Source organism: Rhinocladiella mackenziei (assembly GCF_000835555.1).
Source record: "Rhinocladiella mackenziei CBS 650.93 unplaced genomic scaffold supercont1.6, whole genome shotgun sequence".
NCBI lineage: Eukaryota > Fungi > Ascomycota > Eurotiomycetes > Chaetothyriales > Herpotrichiellaceae > Rhinocladiella > Rhinocladiella mackenziei.
Genome location: NW_013550599.1, coordinates 776,535 through 793,512, shown reverse-complemented (window position 1 = coordinate 793,512; position 16,978 = coordinate 776,535). Strand labels below are relative to the sequence as shown.

At 50.2% G+C, this 16,978-nt stretch overlaps 7 protein-coding genes across 7 annotated transcripts; 2 read left to right on the top strand and 5 right to left on the bottom strand.

Moving 5' to 3' along the window:
• Positions 1 to 360: 360 nt before the first annotated feature.
• On the bottom strand, positions 361 to 2,224 carry Z518_08091 (uncharacterized protein; the record flags this gene model as incomplete). Its single annotated transcript, XM_013413834.1, has 4 exons — positions 361 to 1,703; positions 1,755 to 1,975; positions 2,028 to 2,097; positions 2,152 to 2,224. The coding sequence occupies 4 exons, from the start codon at positions 2,222 to 2,224 to the stop codon at positions 361 to 363; spliced, it is 1,707 nt and encodes a 568-aa protein (XP_013269288.1).
• An 898-nt stretch (positions 2,225 to 3,122) lies between these two features.
• Z518_08090 (uncharacterized protein) lies at positions 3,123 to 3,770 on the bottom strand (the record flags this gene model as incomplete). Its single annotated transcript, XM_013413833.1, has 1 exon — positions 3,123 to 3,770. One exon carries the CDS (start codon positions 3,768 to 3,770, stop codon positions 3,123 to 3,125), a length of 648 nt encoding a protein of 215 aa, XP_013269287.1.
• Positions 3,771 to 5,749: 1,979 nt separating this feature from the next.
• Z518_08089 (uncharacterized protein) lies at positions 5,750 to 6,666 on the bottom strand (the record flags this gene model as incomplete). Its single annotated transcript, XM_013413832.1, has 2 exons — positions 5,750 to 5,818; positions 5,869 to 6,666. 2 exons carry the CDS (start codon positions 6,664 to 6,666, stop codon positions 5,750 to 5,752), a joined length of 867 nt encoding a protein of 288 aa, XP_013269286.1.
• A 580-nt stretch (positions 6,667 to 7,246) lies between these two features.
• Z518_08088 (uncharacterized protein) lies at positions 7,247 to 8,754 on the top strand (the record flags this gene model as incomplete). Its single annotated transcript, XM_013413831.1, has 3 exons — positions 7,247 to 7,535; positions 7,588 to 8,008; positions 8,073 to 8,754. The coding sequence occupies 3 exons, from the start codon at positions 7,247 to 7,249 to the stop codon at positions 8,752 to 8,754; spliced, it is 1,392 nt and encodes a 463-aa protein (XP_013269285.1).
• A 1,333-nt stretch (positions 8,755 to 10,087) lies between these two features.
• Z518_08087 (agmatinase) lies at positions 10,088 to 11,387 on the bottom strand (the record flags this gene model as incomplete). Its single annotated transcript, XM_013413830.1, has 3 exons — positions 10,088 to 10,735; positions 10,795 to 10,978; positions 11,050 to 11,387. The coding sequence occupies 3 exons, from the start codon at positions 11,385 to 11,387 to the stop codon at positions 10,088 to 10,090; spliced, it is 1,170 nt and encodes a 389-aa protein (XP_013269284.1).
• A 543-nt stretch (positions 11,388 to 11,930) lies between these two features.
• On the bottom strand, positions 11,931 to 13,592 carry Z518_08086 (uncharacterized protein; the record flags this gene model as incomplete). Its single annotated transcript, XM_013413829.1, has 1 exon — positions 11,931 to 13,592. The coding sequence occupies one exon, from the start codon at positions 13,590 to 13,592 to the stop codon at positions 11,931 to 11,933; it is 1,662 nt and encodes a 553-aa protein (XP_013269283.1).
• A 1,285-nt stretch (positions 13,593 to 14,877) lies between these two features.
• Z518_08085 (uncharacterized protein) lies at positions 14,878 to 16,758 on the top strand (the record flags this gene model as incomplete). The annotated part of the gene is made up of 1 exon (XM_013413828.1): positions 14,878 to 16,758. One exon carries the CDS (start codon positions 14,878 to 14,880, stop codon positions 16,756 to 16,758), a length of 1,881 nt encoding a protein of 626 aa, XP_013269282.1.
• Positions 16,759 to 16,978: the final 220 nt, after the last annotated feature.

Here is a 16,978-nt window from a genome sequence, read left to right as displayed (position 1 = left end):
CTCGCGCTGCTTAAAATAACTGGGACAATGGCACATATCCGGCAGCATCACAAGGCACGTAAGTGACCCAGCAGGATGCTGCTGCACTCTAAGATCAACGTTAAGGCGAGAAAATCTAAGGTTACCGCAGGGGACGCAATTATTTGACCCCACCCAAAAATAAAAAATCTTGATAGGGATAGTTATGCACAGGGCAAGGACACGGTCTCCAATCAACGCCCTATCGAGAAAACAGGCCAATATATGCATGCACACGGGACAATTTCGTATCATAAAAAGGAAAAGGCTTAGAAGCGGATAGGGACCGTCTTAACTCCTCCCCGAAAACACATGAAACAATCTCATGATCTTCCAACCAGACTACAAGTCAATAAGACTTCCACCCTGCTGACCGACCGGTCTGCCTCCAAAAGGATTGTTATTGGTTTGTCCGAATCCTCCGCCAAATGCTGGTCCAGTTTGAGATGGAACTTGTTGACCAAATCCCGTAGCTTGCTGTGAAAAGAATGGATTATTTCCAGTTTGTGCAGCGTGAAGACGCTCAAGACCTTGTCCAGCCGAATTGACAAAGGTTCCAGGTGCAGTGTGTTGGGCTGGAATACGCAAATCACCAGTATTGCCAAACGTATCTTGTCCTTCACCCGATGCCAATAAGGCGTTGAGCTTCGCGTGTTGCGGATTGACCGGCTTCTGCGATTGCTGTTGTTGGAATGACGGTTGCGGAGCTTGGTAATTCAAAATCGGATTGGGTTGAGATGGCTGGCTAAATTGTGTGGTAGGTTGTGACTCGTAAAGAGTACCCAGCGAAGGCTGAGCGTTTGAACGGGAAAATGGAGACGGGGAGGCCGGTTGCGTCTTTTGAGCGAACGGATTGTTCGATCCCGTTGGTAGGGGCTTGAGCGCATCAACAGGTTGAGGAGACTGTGTTGACCAAGGGTTGTTGCTGCCGGGTTGGAGGGTTGGCTGTTGGGGCGATTGTGCTCCGAACAGGTCTCCGCTTGGTTGGACACCATATGGATTATTGGTCTGGAAGGCAGTCTGTTGTGGCTGGATTGTATTTTGTGGTTGAAGGATCGGTTGTTGGCCAAACTGGTCATATCCGGTAGGTTGAGCAGGCTGAAAACCATTGGTGAAGCCGTTTTGAAAGCTAGTTTGCTGTGGTTGGGCGTATTGATTGTTTAAGAACCCCGTGCTCTGCGGTTGTTGTTGGAGTGGGTTTCCATACCAATCGACGGCGGGTTGTTGCTGGTAGCCTTGGTTGTATCCGGTCGGCTGGCTCTGCGCCGGAGCAGGAGTTGGGGTCTCATCGAAAAGCGAGGCAGCATTCTGTTCTTCAAGTTGGCGAGCACGTAGATCCGCTTCCTCTTTGCTCAGTTGGATCGCTCTTTTGACGTCAGGATCCATCTCATCTTCTTCCCTCTGGGATTGTCGTTGTCTATGGCGAGCGTCATCTTCCGCGGACTGTTTGCTGGCTTCTATCGCTGCTTGCAGTTCGTCCCTCTCCCGCGCCGATTCGTCGTTATATCGATCCCGGTGGCGGTTCGAAGGATAATGCTGACGAGGGATAGGACCTTCAATCGACTGAGGGGCATACTCATCGATGCCGGTAACGCGAGTTTTCCAGAGTTTTCGATCAGATCGTTCACTCCTGAGACGGTCTTCATCCAAAATCAGTGATGTCAATTCCTTTGCAGAAGTGCGAACTGGAGGGGTTAGCACACGAATTCGCCGTGACAGTTGGCGGGGACGCAAACCGTTTTGTCCAACATCGCGACCATCTTCATCAATGTATTGGAACTCTCTCAACGTCTTAATGATGTAGATATTTTTTCTCGCCCAAGTCACCACCAATTCCGAACCTTCGTGCAAACAATAATCAAGGACTTTCAACGACTTCAAAACATGTCGCCAATTTTTGCCTTTATCATTCAACCGCTTATCGAGCATGTCCATGATCTCGTAAAAGTCGCTGGGACTGGTAGATACTGTTAGCCGAGTATGCTGGGATAAATTCCGTTGGAACTCACTTATTGAATGTGAGGGCCGCAATTTCAGCCATGTCTGTGCCCGTCGGGCCCCACGGATCATTGGATGTCGCTGTTTGCACTGCATTAGTACGGTCGCCAGCCTCCAGGCAAATCGTACACTTACCATTTCGCACCTTGACCTGTACACTACTGTATCCTTTGGTGACATTTTTGACACTTCTTACGACCTTCGACATACTTCCGCCTTTCCTCGAGACGGGCGCAGTTTCCAGAGAGGATCTTCGATAGATATTGTCGGAGGTCTGCTGGCTGCGAGAGAATTGAGAATCGTCTAATTCGTTTGAGAGTCCGACGACGGTCCGACGACGGGACGGTGGATAATCAAGCGAGCGGCTAGGCGTATCAGTGACCGAATAGCTGCGTCCGTTTCGATCGGTCACTGTGCGCCGTGAAGGGAGGTTGTGATAGAGAAGAGGTGAGGCGAAGAATGCCAGCGCGACGACGGGTAGATGAAAGTTCCGGAGAAGCCTTTTAGGTCAGTGGGACCGAGAGGGTCACATAAGATGCGCAGGGTGGGCAAGGAGGCAAAATGGAAATCATTCCAGCGTTTCCACGTTTCCACCTGCGCCGTCCGTGCTTTTTTTCGGGCGCCTAGCAGAGGGAGATGCCCTTGTTCAGTGATGTGATGGCGTGGCGCAGGTTGCGAGTGTCAGTGGCTGGTGAGGATGATCTATTGAAACTCTTCAATCATGAAGCAATGGCTATGGCAGTGGGCAGTGATGGCAAACTTGCAAAGGATGGGAGGAGACAACTGCGAACAATAGCGATTGAACTTGTCACTTGATCAGTTGCTTCGAGGTGTTCGCGCCATACACTCTCTTCTCTGGCTGGGGGGAGCCTGCAGTCCCCTGCACTTTTTCTCTCCACGGCAGCCGCGTCAAGCTCGTTCTTGGCGCAGTTTCTGTGTCAGCGCACTACCGAGACACCCGCAGCCCTCTGCAAAAACAGCATGCTAACTACAACGCCGCTCCCCAGATATCCAGCAATAAAAATGCCTCGTGAAAGCTTGACTCTCTTTCAAGCCACAGATGACTAAATTCTAAAATAGGGTTTTGTGCAAAGTCATGCTCGTTCTCACTTCAGCGGATTTCCCAGAGGCACCGCGTGCTTGATATCAGCTCCATCAAGATGGTTCCTGATCTGCTGGTACCTCTCGAATCCCTCTGTCCTTGCAAATGCAAAATGCTCTTCAACGCTACCCCACCCGGTAAAGAGAACGAATTCTTCCTTCCTCTCTCCCTGCAATGATGGATCGAAACCTGTGTCCAGCCTGAACCCTCCGACCACCTGATCCGCTCCCCCAATGAAAGACTCAAGTTCGTGTTTGTTGCGAGCGAAGGTGGCCTCGAATGCCGCTTTGTCTCCGTCCTTGACAAAGTGTCGACCTATTGCCACCATTTCTTTGCCCAATGGAAGAGGTTGTATCGTTTGATCAATAGCCGAGTGAAACATCCATTCTACACTGACTTGGTCTTTGAGGAGAGCCAGCATTTCCTGATTTGGTTGGCCAGGAATGAATTGTTCCATATGGAATTCGACTGATGGCCATGTACCAATAACATAGATGACCCGAGGATCTTCAACGCAGTGGTAATAGTGGAATTTGAAACGACTGGCTTGTTCCATGACATTTTTGGCTTTGGCTAGATTTGCAAGTAATGACGGAGATGAAGCTTCGGTGCCAGCCAAGAGGCGAAGGAGAGCGAGTTCAGTGACGGCCATGAAGGATGACGATGAACAGGCTTAGGCCAGCAGTGTCTCAATTAGATCGAACTCCTTTTCCGAGTGTCAGATGCAGATGTTAACCAGGATGTTCGACGATAACAACGAACAGGACTGACGGTACCAGATCACTCAGTCCGTCTTATATCCCAAAGCCTCGTCACTTGTTCTGCCTGAAGCCTGACCCCTTCGGGCAAACCTCGGAGACTCCGCCCAGGTAGGTAGCTGCGTCCTGCAAAAGCTTTGCACAACTTCAGAACACCCGAATACCGCGATACTCTACGGAGATAACGGGTGTGCAGATATTTCTGATTACGTTGGGCAATTCTGGGCCGCTATGGGAGCATGTGATTTCGCATTTGGTCGTGAGGGAAAAAAAGAATTTATGCTACGGTTAGAACAAGGACGGAGTATAATCTGCTACGACTCACCCAGGCCTCGACGCTCTTAATGCCAGTCACCCACGGCCCTCTCGACGGAGATCGAGGATAAGGTGGACCCATTAGTGCGATAGAAGGGGACCCCACTTTTGACTCTGCTGCTGTCAGCATTCATTCCGTCAAAGCGCAGGAATCGCCGTGGAAGCGGTATGAGAAGGCTTACGACCTTGAACTTGATGGCTCCACTGAAATGGCAGTTCGGAAAGCACCTTCGATCGAGCTCGAACATGTTAGGGTCTTCCCGAACCGAGGAGGCGAAGAGGCGTTCCATAGATCCTGGTATCTTTAGCACCCTAACGTCACGAACCCGGGTGCTATCCAGGGTAGTCTGCATTGCGCAGACGCTGGACCATGTCAGACCATTTCGATGAGCTGAATGATCTTCTCGCACTGCAACCGATCCTCAGCCGAGACTGCACCTCACGCTTTCATTGCGATTGGCAAGAGATCGGGTGATGCGGGAGCATCAAATTTCGGCCCAAGCAAACTCATGAACGTGGGAGAGCTTTTCCGTACGAGGAAGATGATGCCCGAGCGTGACCGCCTGGCAAAGAACCTATTCGAGGAAGGGAATCTTCGTGATGGAGTGGGGATGATGGTCATGGACGACCTGGTTCAACTCCTTCAAGCGAAAAGTCACAGACGTGCTGTCGAGGCTTGAACCAATCTTTCAATGAGTATAATAGTTGTCAGCGACGACGGAGCCGGTATGCGTCCAGCCGCCCTTATCACATCTCTCTAACACTACTAACTTGACGACTGACACCACCCAGCAACGTGGTGGACACATGTTTACTGTTATCGCAAAGCCCGGGCGAAAGCAGAAGGCCGATTTCAGGAATTCTACTTCTTGCGCTTTCAGTGGTTCGATGGCCAGGAGTCCTGGAAATGTCATGCCGCCGAACATCCCCGGCCCACCGGATGTCCAGGCCCGCTGCCGCCGAGATGTGATCTGGTCCGATTCCGCCACAATCTCATTCGGCCAGCCCTGTATCCTGAATGTCTCGGCGATGCGATTGCGACCGAATGGAAAACGCACGTCCTTCGCCATCTTGGCTTTCGCTGTCACCAACCGCGCTGCCAGAGGCTTGATAAACATGGCGAATTGGATTAACGTTTTTCACCGTCTCGCAGACATCCATCAGGTACCTTTCAGCGTCGCGGAACGAGAGGAAGCGGAGCGCTACGAGACATTTTGGCATACTTCGAAAAGGGCTAAAATAGGTGGTGCTTTAAGAGTCAAGTGTTTTCCCGCTTGCCATGGTACACGTCCGTTACGAACCAGTTTGTGTTCAACTGCTATTGAGATAATGGTCTGTCTAGTTACGTAGATAATATACATCTCGGCGCAAAGTATGGCCATTCATCACCTTAATGATGGTGCTATCAGATGCCACGGTGCTGCTCTCGGCGTACATGTGAGCTACTGTACGTACGTGTACCTTGTAAGGGGTAGGCTTTATCTATTGAAGCAGGAATCTTCATTGATCTAAAGATGCTCTCTAGTAGACGGATAGTTTAACATATCTACTTCTTTAGTCACTCTTTACTCTTGACATAGGTCTGTAACAACTTGGCGAAGGGAAACAGGAAGGCTAATAGTCGGTCCTGCCCAGTCTTAATCAGCAAATCACATCTAGAAACAAATGTAAACTCACCATCATCGATTCCGGCAACAGCCATATGGCGTAGCGAGCAGACACTGCGCCTCCGCCCACCCAGTATTTTCCTGTCCTACCCTTTTCGACCTCTCGGACAACTTTGACACCAAACTGCTTCGATGTGATGCCACTGGCTTGTAATCTGCCGTCGCATAATTCTTCGATATAGCCTTTGATCCCGTAGTAGTATGAGTTCTCGGGTATTTTCGTCGGCTTGAGGTTGGTGAAGACATTGGATTTGACGGCGGCTGTCACAAGAGTTATGGTCCGAACCCCAAGAGGCGCGAGCTCGAGACGCCATGATTCGCTCCCGAGGAGCGCAGCAGCTTTCGAGCTGTTGTAGATACTCCCAAAGGCTCCAAAGGGAACGACCCCACTGACAGATGTATTATTCACGATACAACCTTTTGCTTCGATCAAGAGCGGAGCAAAAGCCTGAATCATGGCGAGAACTGCCCAATAGTTGGTGTCGAACAGTCTCTTGCCCTCCTCAATTGACGAATCCAAAGCCGGCATGACCATCATCGTGCCGCTGTTATTGACAAGGACATCGAGCTTCCCGCCAGTTACTTTGGTGACGCTCTCAACGGCTGCAGCGATTAATTCGGAAGATAACACGTCAAGAGTCAGAACGGTGACATTCGGTGCTTCGGCGAGAGATTGTGAGATCTTTGATGGTGTACGTGCTGTTGCGAAGACGTGATATCCTTTTTCATGAAAGGCTTCGGCCAAACCTCCACCAATTCCACCTGCAGAACAGCCGGTTATAAGTACCGACTTGAGTCCTGGAGCCATTTAAAATATCTAGATCTCGTAGTCTTTTGTGGGGCTCAAAGCCGTAGATGGCGACCGTTCTCGTTCTGGAGAAGATGTAGGAGAGCAGAGACGCCATGCTGACAGAGAGAGTCACACTACCTTTATACCTGAAGGATATCCCAGTAGCAAAGGGGGAGTGCCTGTCGGTTGGACTCGTAATGTGTTAGATAGGTGAGCTACGCAGGCCTCCTCGCACTCCGATAGTTTGGTAAATGGGTTTGATGGCTTCAAATAACCAGTGGCTATACCTAAAATGGCAAACAATCAAGGGCTTGGCACGCTAGATGCAATATCACTGCATTCGTTTACGCAGCATATATAAGTAAAGCGGCCACCCCAGCAGATAGTTCTAGTTAGCTCGTACATTCTCTTCCCGCCGCTACAACCTTTTCGCCCACATCCAGAACCTTTATAAAGGCAAACAATCTAGAAAGCGTTACCTTCATCAAGTCCAAGAACATATCTGCCGCAAAGGAATCTGGTAAGCCTAAGTCCAAGTCGGTTTAGTTCTTCTCTCACGGGTGCATTCTCATCTTTTACCACTCATTGTTCAGTAGGGATGCATTTCATTGTCACGACAGACGTCAAGAAGGCGGATCCAGAGACGAGGAAGCTCATCAGGAGTCAGGTAATGATGGGGCAAAACCGCGGCAAGTCTCGTCGTGCCAAACAACGAAGAGCAACAAGTTGGGCAGTTATGGTTGATTCCAAACGAGGTCCACCGGAGCCATTGGATACATTTGTCGACGCTTACCACTCAGCTATTCCCGGAAGAGTCGGTTCGGATCTGTCCTTCGCCGAGTTTGCTGCTGAGATGGATTCGGCGGCGTTTGGGGATGTGATGAGATGTGGGCCACCCTTGCTCGACGATTGACAGGGGCTAACTTGACATAAAACTAGTCTTTGATATGGCAGCGAGAGCATCGTTCCCTCTGGTGATGGTGACTGGGTTCAGCAACAAAGACATGGCATGGCTTAATCCGCTGAAGTTCGACGCTGCTTATCTTCACGTAACCGTGTTCGCAGCCGAGGTCTTCATGGACAAGGTATTGGGTCGACAATATCCTACCACTAACCAAGATGCCACTGTGCATTTTTTGAAAGGAATTCAAATCCTACGCCAAAGGCTTTTACTAGGAGACGAGAACACCAAACTGTCAGATTCTACAATAGCGGTGGTTTTGACCTTGGCCATGAGTGCATTATTTATGGGCGAATATGAGACCTTCAGGCATCATATGGTGGGCCTTCGCAAGATGGTCCACCTAAGAGGAGGCATAGCTGCCTTCAGAGGTAACAAGCTTCTCACAGAAATGTTCAGGTAAGCAGCAGCCATTGCCCGTGTTAACTTTCTCCGGATCCAGAAGCGCCTAATTCTCGCACAGATGTGATATAGGCATGGCAATTCAAAATGGATCAGAGCCTTTCTTCTTCAACAACCCTCTTTCAGAGCCCGTTGTGCCTTATCCAGACCAGGAGCTGTTGTCAATTCGAAAGAGCGTTGGCGTCACAGGATCTCAGCACAACTCAGAAGGCTTGCTCCGCAAGATGGATGAGAATCTAGCCGTAGCCTGGAGAGTCATGCAGAGATTCTGTTCAATCGTCAATCTTGCCGTGGAAACCCAACGAATGCTTTCCCCGAGACTTCTCTATGATACCATGGCTTCGGTCATGTATCGCCTTCTCTATATGAACTTTGATCCTGGCTCGGTGGACGAAGCAGTACGGCTCGGTCTATTAGGCTTGACTTATCATATTTTCTTGCAGTGGCAATATCTGAGGTTGCCCTATGTTTATTTTCCTTCTGTTTACAAAAATTGCCTCCTGGACCCCAAACTTATGGATGGGGCCTCCTCCCAGATCATGCTTTGGTTTCTGATGGTTGGAGCCGTTTCGGCATTTACTCCTTCCGACCACCCATGGCTGAAGGATTGTTTGCGAGAACACATCGACATATGTCAAGTGAAGTCGTGGAACGAGATGCGGGGAATCTTGAAATCTTTTATGTGGATTGGCCTGCTACATGACAAGCCGGGGAAGGATGTCTTTGATTCCGTCTTATCATGATCGTCTCTTCCGACCGCTCTATGCTGGGAATCGACATAGTTGCTGGTCCATCTCGACCACCCCGGAATCGAGTTCATATATGGGATGGCAATGGGACAAGAAACTCATCCTGATTGGGACTCCAGGCTCCAATAGTCCCGGAAATCTTGTGTCTCCTCGACTTCGACCTCTGGAAGAGCTAAAAGTGGCTTGAATATCTCCTGTGTGGAAATTAACACAAGGGATTGTAATTGCAAGTCACGTCTAGTATACAGACATTACCAGAGCGATGGCTTTTCAAGGATTATGCTAAAAAAGTGGAATCGGAGCCCTCGGCCACAGCAATTAAATCTTCATTCCTCCCAGATTCCAAAGCAGCATTTCCCATTTACAGGCATCATGGGCAAGCCACAAGACGTTGACCCCACGCAAGGAGACGCGGGTGAACATCGATTGATCTTGCGCTCTCTTTCCAAAATCTCTGTACTCTGCGTCTATCACTGCCCTTCCCCCAGTCGCTGGGTCTGATACCGACATTAGGTGTTGCGATCATCGTCTTGATTTGGGCAGAAGCCTGCTGTGTGGCTGGGGGTCTGATATGTGTGCCGATCTAGAAAATCTGGGACCAGATTTCGCTGGACCGTGCTTCAACATTAGCAGGTTCTGGGAAGGCATCCAGAACCCGAACGTCGTCACAAGATATCGCAAATTTTATCATGCCTACCTTTCTGATTTGCCGGCGGTGGTCATTAGTTGCAATCTTTGGTGTTGGATTGCTGCATGTACCCCTTTTACTTCTGCTTCGAGGGGCTGCAGGACAATTATATATGACATCATTCGCCTTGTGGTCATGATAAATCTCCCCAAAGGAAGATGTTACGTATACGTGGCTCCTTGCTGTCCTTCGTCATACGAGAACAAGGGCTCACAGCCGCAGTGGCACAAGTGAGTACCTCAATCTGAACTTGTGTTGAACCTGCTGAGGATATTCTTGCAGTATGCATCTCCAGTATGAAGCCGCCTTTGAAATATCCTAGCCCGTAAGTCATGGAACAAGGATCAAACAAATACTAGCAGAGATAGCTACGGTGAGTTGCTGAGGACGAACCACACAATTACATTCGAGAAGGCTGACTCGGTCTCGAAAGGAACTCCAAAGTGGACCCTTTACCAGATAGTTAATCGATCCCGGTGATACCTAGGGCAGGATTGGTCAAAGGTCGACGAGTTACAGCGCAAATGCTGTAACGCCTGTGCAACGAGATTGGCGTTTCTAACTACAACCCGAGCCTATTTCGAACCAGCCTTGTGATCAGCTGTAGCGATAAGGTTCGTTAGCATGCTTGCCCCTAAATCATTTTCTTTTGAGATGCACACATACCTCGATCGTGAATTCTGCAGCGGCAATTCCCGTAATTTCAGCTTGATCCAAAGACGGGAGGACCTCCACCACATCGACCCCGACAATATTCAACCCCTCCAGTCCGTCGATGATGATCTGGATAACCTCTCGTGGCGTCCAGCCTCCAGAAGCGGGGCCAGCAGTGCCAGGAACAAAAGCAGCATCTAGACTATCGACATCGAGAGAAATGTACACGGGCTCACCATCGTGGGGAATGACGGCACGGATCTTCTCGATGACACCCCAGACACCGTCTCGCTTCAGCATATCCGAGGCTGGAATGATAGTGAAGCCCACCTTGGAGTCCAAGTCGATGTCCTTCTCGGAATCCAAGCTGCTCCGAATCCCCGCGTGGACGTTGTTCTTGGTGGTCAAGAGACCTTCCATGCCTGCCCAGTAGTACGGAGTTCCATCGGCAAACTCCGCTTGTTTACTCGCAGCATTAGCTCCGGCGAAGACCTTTGGAGACCACGTATCGATGTGTGCGTCGATATGAATGGCCGACACTTTTCCATAGACCGTGTTCAAGGCTCGCAAAATAGGCAGTGAAATACTATGATCGCCTCCCAAGGCGACAACCTGAGGGTGTGCGCGGCCAGTCTATGAAGCTTTTGATCAGCTCATTCTCCCATTGATCAAGAGTTAGGAGCCGAATTTACCTTTAGGGATCTGACACCTTTATCCGGAGACTTGACTTCTCGCCACAACAGCCTCTTGTACCAATCTTCCATCTGAGCAAAAGCTAGACCATTATCGAAGGGAGAAATGGGAAGATCTCCACAATCAACCACGGATATGTTCTGAATGTACGGATTGATCGATTGGCGATAGTTGAAATGACCACTATGATAGGAGAAGCATGAGTTTCAGCGTTCAAATGCAATGCGTACAATACGAAAAGAATGCAAACGTACGCAAGAGAAGCAGCCCGAGAACCTTGTCGAATGGCATTTGGTCCGAATCGTGTACCGGTTCTGTACGATGTTGCAGTGTCAAATGGGAATCCCAAGATCAAGATATCGTCGACCGGACCAGTTTCCGTCAGGCATTGTGCTTGTGGAAGTTTGGAAAATGTGGTGATGCCGGAAAAGGCAAAATTTGCCGAAGGCTCAAGATCATAATCCTCGCCATCGCCTTTGCGCTGGTTGTAAGATGCTAGGCTTGTCTGAGTGTATTCATAGGTGGGAGCTGCGAGGATGCCCGAAAGCTGGGCGGCGGCGATTGTGAGGATGTCGATGTAATGAGGGCGCATCGTGATGTGGAAATGAGTGAGAGAGGACTTGGAGAAGGAGGTGCTCCCAGAAGAATCCGGAGAGGGAGTAATACAAATACCATCTATAGTCTGAGAACACAATTCCGGGGATTTCTCGAGCTATTTCAAGGTGGAAACTAGCTTCAATTTGATACTCAGAAGTTCATCCTTATATCTGTGAGAAGCACTGGAGTGCGAAATTCTGAAGAGCGTCTAATCGAAGTAGGCTATAGTTTCCCTGCACGGGAGGTTAGCTGGTCTCACCGGATGCGATAAACATGATATGACCGACAGCGCTCATCACCGGTAATGGATCTCTGGACTAGTTGAAGTCCATGTCTCGGGAAAGGAGAAAGATCAGACGGGATAGGAACCGTAGAAAAGGTCCTAGCATATTCTTTCCCTATTGGGCATAGGACGATAACTAACTCCGCTTTTTTGGGCTCGTTGGGCATTCTCACCTTCGTTTTCTTTCAATGGAGTCAATATGGAAGCACATCGTTATCTTCGTCTGGAAACCTTCAGCCACCACGAGCCCTGCTCTCATGGATAGTGAATCTTACCTTGCCATTCTTGGACCACGAAAGGATCCGAACTCGCCTGGATCTGATCTTGCTGTTTCCATAATCTTTCAAGCAACGTTTGACATGCTCGGACATTACCCATTCCAAAGTTCATCCATAGGGTCTTCAAGAGACGGCGGATCATCTCCCTGTCTGATGGATTAGAACACAGACAACCCGCCGCGAATAATGGAGGTAAAGCGGCCACGCCAGGACACGGGCTGGCTTGATACGTCATTGATGAAAGGCACATCAGGATCCTCTGTTTGCTCTCCTCGATTAGCCGACGAGGAACGCACAGTGCCCCACGGCGGAAAATCTGAAGTATCGCCATGTGATGGTAGGCTTCGTCGAGCAAATATAAGTCGTGATAGACAGCCCATGGGAGCTCAGCGTTCTGGATTGTCTTTACCATCTTTCTTGTTGCCAATAATGCTCGGACACGATCAAACAGGAGGTGGGATTGGTGCTCGATTGGCGAAGAGCAGTCGAAATGAGGTGGATCAGGAGGGTCATCGTAAACGAAATTGGAGATTTGTTCTTCTCGAGCTCTCTCTAGATCATTGATTCCTTTGAATATTGGTAGCAAGTGTGTGGAATATCCGGCTAGGTCGTCGATCCGAGCATCCGCTCCGCAAGAAGGCGAAAGTGATATATTTCCGGCGTAGCTTCTTGAACCGCATGCCAAGGCAATGGCTTGTAGAGCCTGGTATTTTCTTCTCAGAAAGAGACTCGTGGAGGAGTGGCCCGTTTCGTCGCCAGTATTGTGACGCTGTGCAAGCAAGGCAGAGGCACCTTGGAGATGTAGTCTCCAAGAAGGCATGCTTGAGGTGGGCGAAATAATCTCGGCCATGCACAGAATAAGCATTGTTGCAAGAACCTGATCGTTCGCAGATGGGTCGAAATAGTTCAAAGCAGATCTCAACTGTTTCAGGCTCCTGCCTCGCATCAACTCAAACTGGCAATTTTCTTGGCTAAGGTCGGACGATGGCCGGTGTGCAGCGGCGAGGGCAAATACGGCTGACATGAGGTGAGGGACTTGCAAAGCCATGGGAACAATGTTCGAACAGATGTTGTCTTGAATGCCTTTATGGCAGGAAATTGACACGGTCATTCCGTGGATGAAGTAGTCGAACAGAGAGCTTAGGTGCGGAGGAACAGAGGGCGCTATACTAAGAATATGAAGCTCCGGAGTAGGCATCAAAGAGGAGGACGGTTCATCGAGATCGTTGCGCCCGATAGGCTCAACCCCAGTTGCGGTGAATTTTGGTATCTGAGAGCCACTGGTTTGCAAGTCGCTCCGTATCACATTGGGCGTGGTTATGATGGCGCTTTCCTGACACCTAGATTCATTATATACCGGGATCGAAGGAACACCATAGACAAAGTCCTTGCTTGTAGCTGTGGATGCAATGCTGATGGCCGTGGCACCCGAGTCAAGACACTTGCCGAAACGTGATTTCTTGAATGGCCGGCCACCCCAGGAGAACTGGCGAGAGTAGACGCAAGGTCGGCCTACACTTTGGCAGTACCCACAAGAGGGTTTGGCCTCGTTGCACTTCCAGTGACGCCGACGACATTCATTGCAGCCTTTGCGGGAGCGTTTCTGGGGCAAAGCCGCATACGATCTCGAGTCCGTCATGGTGCGAAGATGGAGAAGGAGGGGAGAGAAAGAGAAAGGATAGCTTATGGCGTACGTTAGCCCAACACTGCTGGGGCGAACATAAATAACATGACGATAAAAATCTTTAGTGCACAGGGTCTCGCCGATATCGTGTGTCTCTCACGCCGCCGGTTCACACAATCTTCCCTCTACCTTTCGTGTTCATAGCATCATGAATTCGTGATAAGTTACTGTATCTCAATCAAGAGGTAACCGAGCGTGGGTATGGCCCCAGCCAAGGTAGCCCCAGTCTGATGCAATTTACCCCACCCCCTGGCGCGACACGTCAATCTGTCATGTTCGAGATTTCCCTGCCCGATCACCTCGGAGCCGACTCTGCTTAAGGTGTTTCGCACTGTGTTCATGCTCCTCCAGACATTGCTGTTCTGTCGCTATCGAATATTGTCGAGCTCGGCATCGTTAGAGTGACAATACCACTGCTAGACGAACCCTCACGTCACTTCCGGATACAGCACGTTGAATTTCGAACAGCGGGAATGCTGAGTGGCCTAGTATCGAAATCCAGGGATCGGATGGAGGACAAAGGGGTGATGATGCCATTGAATCCGCCGGCGGTCCCTTTTCATGGCGGACCTCATGGCGACCTTGAGACCGTTCCGCGGGACCGGACATATGGAACTATGAAATGCGGCGATGTCGAAATCTTTGCAGTAAGCATAATTACCTTCAATTATTCCCCATCATTCGCCTGGCGGATATTGATTTTACAAAATCTGGCACGCTCCTGAACAAAGGCTGTCAAGGAGGGTGCTATCTCCAATACGCCCGTTTGACGGAGGACCTCCATGGTCTCTCTGAAATTTGTACTTGTTTGTTATTGGCTCAGTGGCTTCTTCTTTAGCTCTTCTCGTGGGCCAATTACTTGGACATACAAACAGTTAACATCGAAAGCAGAAGGATGCAAAGACGTCCCCGGGGTTTCAATTTTGCATTTCAAATTCTACGAGACACGATGACCTCCAGAAGACGGGATTACATACTCATTCCAGACGGCTCGCTCTCGGAAGTCTCCTTCTAGCGTCGCTGTTCATTTTGCATAGCTTTGTCTTGCAGCCATCAAGCATTGGATTCTGGCAATCTGTGGTAGCACCGCAAGAACAGCATATTACGCCTATATTACCTCCATCATATCCACTTGCTGTTCGATCGCCGTACCTCTCAGGTAAGATATGAGATCCGGGCTCCATTCACGTGCGCTGACGTTGAATTCCAAGCTTGGCTCCCAGGCTCACACGTTGTATCAATGCCCACCGCACAGGCGGAGTTTTGGCAGGGATCTCCCTTGGGATGGTCGATCGCTGTACGCGTAAACGGTACTGCGTACAGTCTTTTTGGGAATCCAGGAATTGGCACACCAGCCGTGCTCGACAGTGCCGAGTATAGTGCCACTCATTCCATCTTCAATTTCTCTGTCGGCCTGGCGATCTTTTCTTTGGACTTCTTCTCCCCAGCCTCTCCCCACAACCTCCTCCGGCAATCCTTACCCTTTTCCTACCTCACAGTGTCTGTGACCCTCCCTGGCTCCGGGCAGATTCAAATATACAGCGATATCGATAAGGCCTGGGCTGGTCCAAATCCTGCGCAGTATTCCCACTTCACTTCGGCCAAGAACACGGAATACTATGAGGTCTCTCCGGTTTGGCCAAGACTTTTCCGAGAATCGAGAGACAGAGCTTTGTGGGGTCAGGCAATCTATGGGACTCGTCCAGTTGGTGGTTCCGTAGTGACCTCGCAGGTGGGCCGAGCTTCTCTGGTGCGCAATCGGTTTGCCAAGTATGGAAACTTAAGTCAAGTCCATGACGTCTGGAACGATGATGGCAGTGTCCTCGGCTTTTCTCACGACCTAGGTGCAATCCAGGAGCGCAAATCCGTCACGTTTGCCATTGGACATCACCGGGTTGAGTCGATCAATTACCTAGGTCAGGTCCGAACGGGATATTATCGGGCGGCGTACCCTGATGTGGCATCTGCTCTGGTCCATTTTTTGGACGATTACGGCGATGCTTACGCAGAAGCTGCCGAAATGGATAGTGCCCTCACGGACAAGGCATTGAACATTTCGCAGCATTACGCAGACATTGTTGCCCTCTCCGTCCGCCAATCATTGGGCGCTGTGGAATTCACGATTCCTGAAGGCGACCACAATGTGACGGATGTGATGGCCTTCATAAAAGAAATCTCCAGCGATGGAAATGTCAACACACTTGACATACTTTTCCCCACGTTCCCGATCTACTATGTGACGAACCCCGATATCATCAAGTTTCTGCTCGAACCGGTGTTACGTTATCTCCAGGCGGGGAGGTGGCCACACGAATGGGCTATCCACGACATTGGCTCCAGCTATCCCAATGCCGATGGTCACGACACCGGGAATGCAGAACAAATGCCGCTGGAGGAATCGGGAAACATTCTTCTGCTCGTCTACGCCTATCAAGTAGCCTCTGGTGATGCCACCTGGGCCCAGCAGTACCAAGATATCCTCAAAGGCTACGCTACCTATCTGTCCAAGCATGGGTGGTATCCCGAGTTTCAGCTCGCGTCGAGTGACGAGGCTGGCCCGGCCGCGAACCAGACGAACCTGGCGATCAAATCCGCGGTCGGCATGGTCGCATATGGAAAATTGTTCTCGGACCCGTTCTTCGTGGCCAACGGGACCGCACTGGCAGATGCAATTTATGCCTCCGGTCTGGGGACCGACGCCAACAAGAGCCACTTCGTGCTGTCCTACCACGACGGTGACACATGGTCCGGATGCTACAACTTGTTCTCGGACAAGCTATTCGGCTTCGATCTTTTCCCACCTGCCGCGTACGAGATGCAGGCAGCCTGGCTCCGTGGCGAAGTCCGCTGCACCGCCGGCGTTCCGCTCGATAGTCGCGTCACCTGGACTAAGTCTGACTGGAACATGTTTCTGGCTGCTGTCGCGAGCGATGACGTCGCCAGCCAATACGTCAATGACTTGCATGCTTATGCCTCGAACGGTCTGAATGCTGTTCCATTCAGCGACCGCTACTGGGTGGAAGGAAGTGACGCCGGTCACTTCTTCAATATCAACAATCGACCAACTGTCGGTGGTCACTTTGCCCCAATGGCCATGTTGCACGGCCCCAACTTGTTCTGAAGCATCTCAAAGCGATGTACCACAATTTAGCTTGCATAGTATGGAATGGGCGCCTTAGGCTTAGAAATTGAGAAATTTGTGACAAAAAATCAATTAGAGTCAAAGATCCCCTCCTGCTCTTGATAACAGCGTGGCACAGCGACTCGTTCTTGTCGAACGCGCACAACTTGCAGATTTGACATATCAATTTCCTCTAGCCCCTTCCATATTTTACGAACTT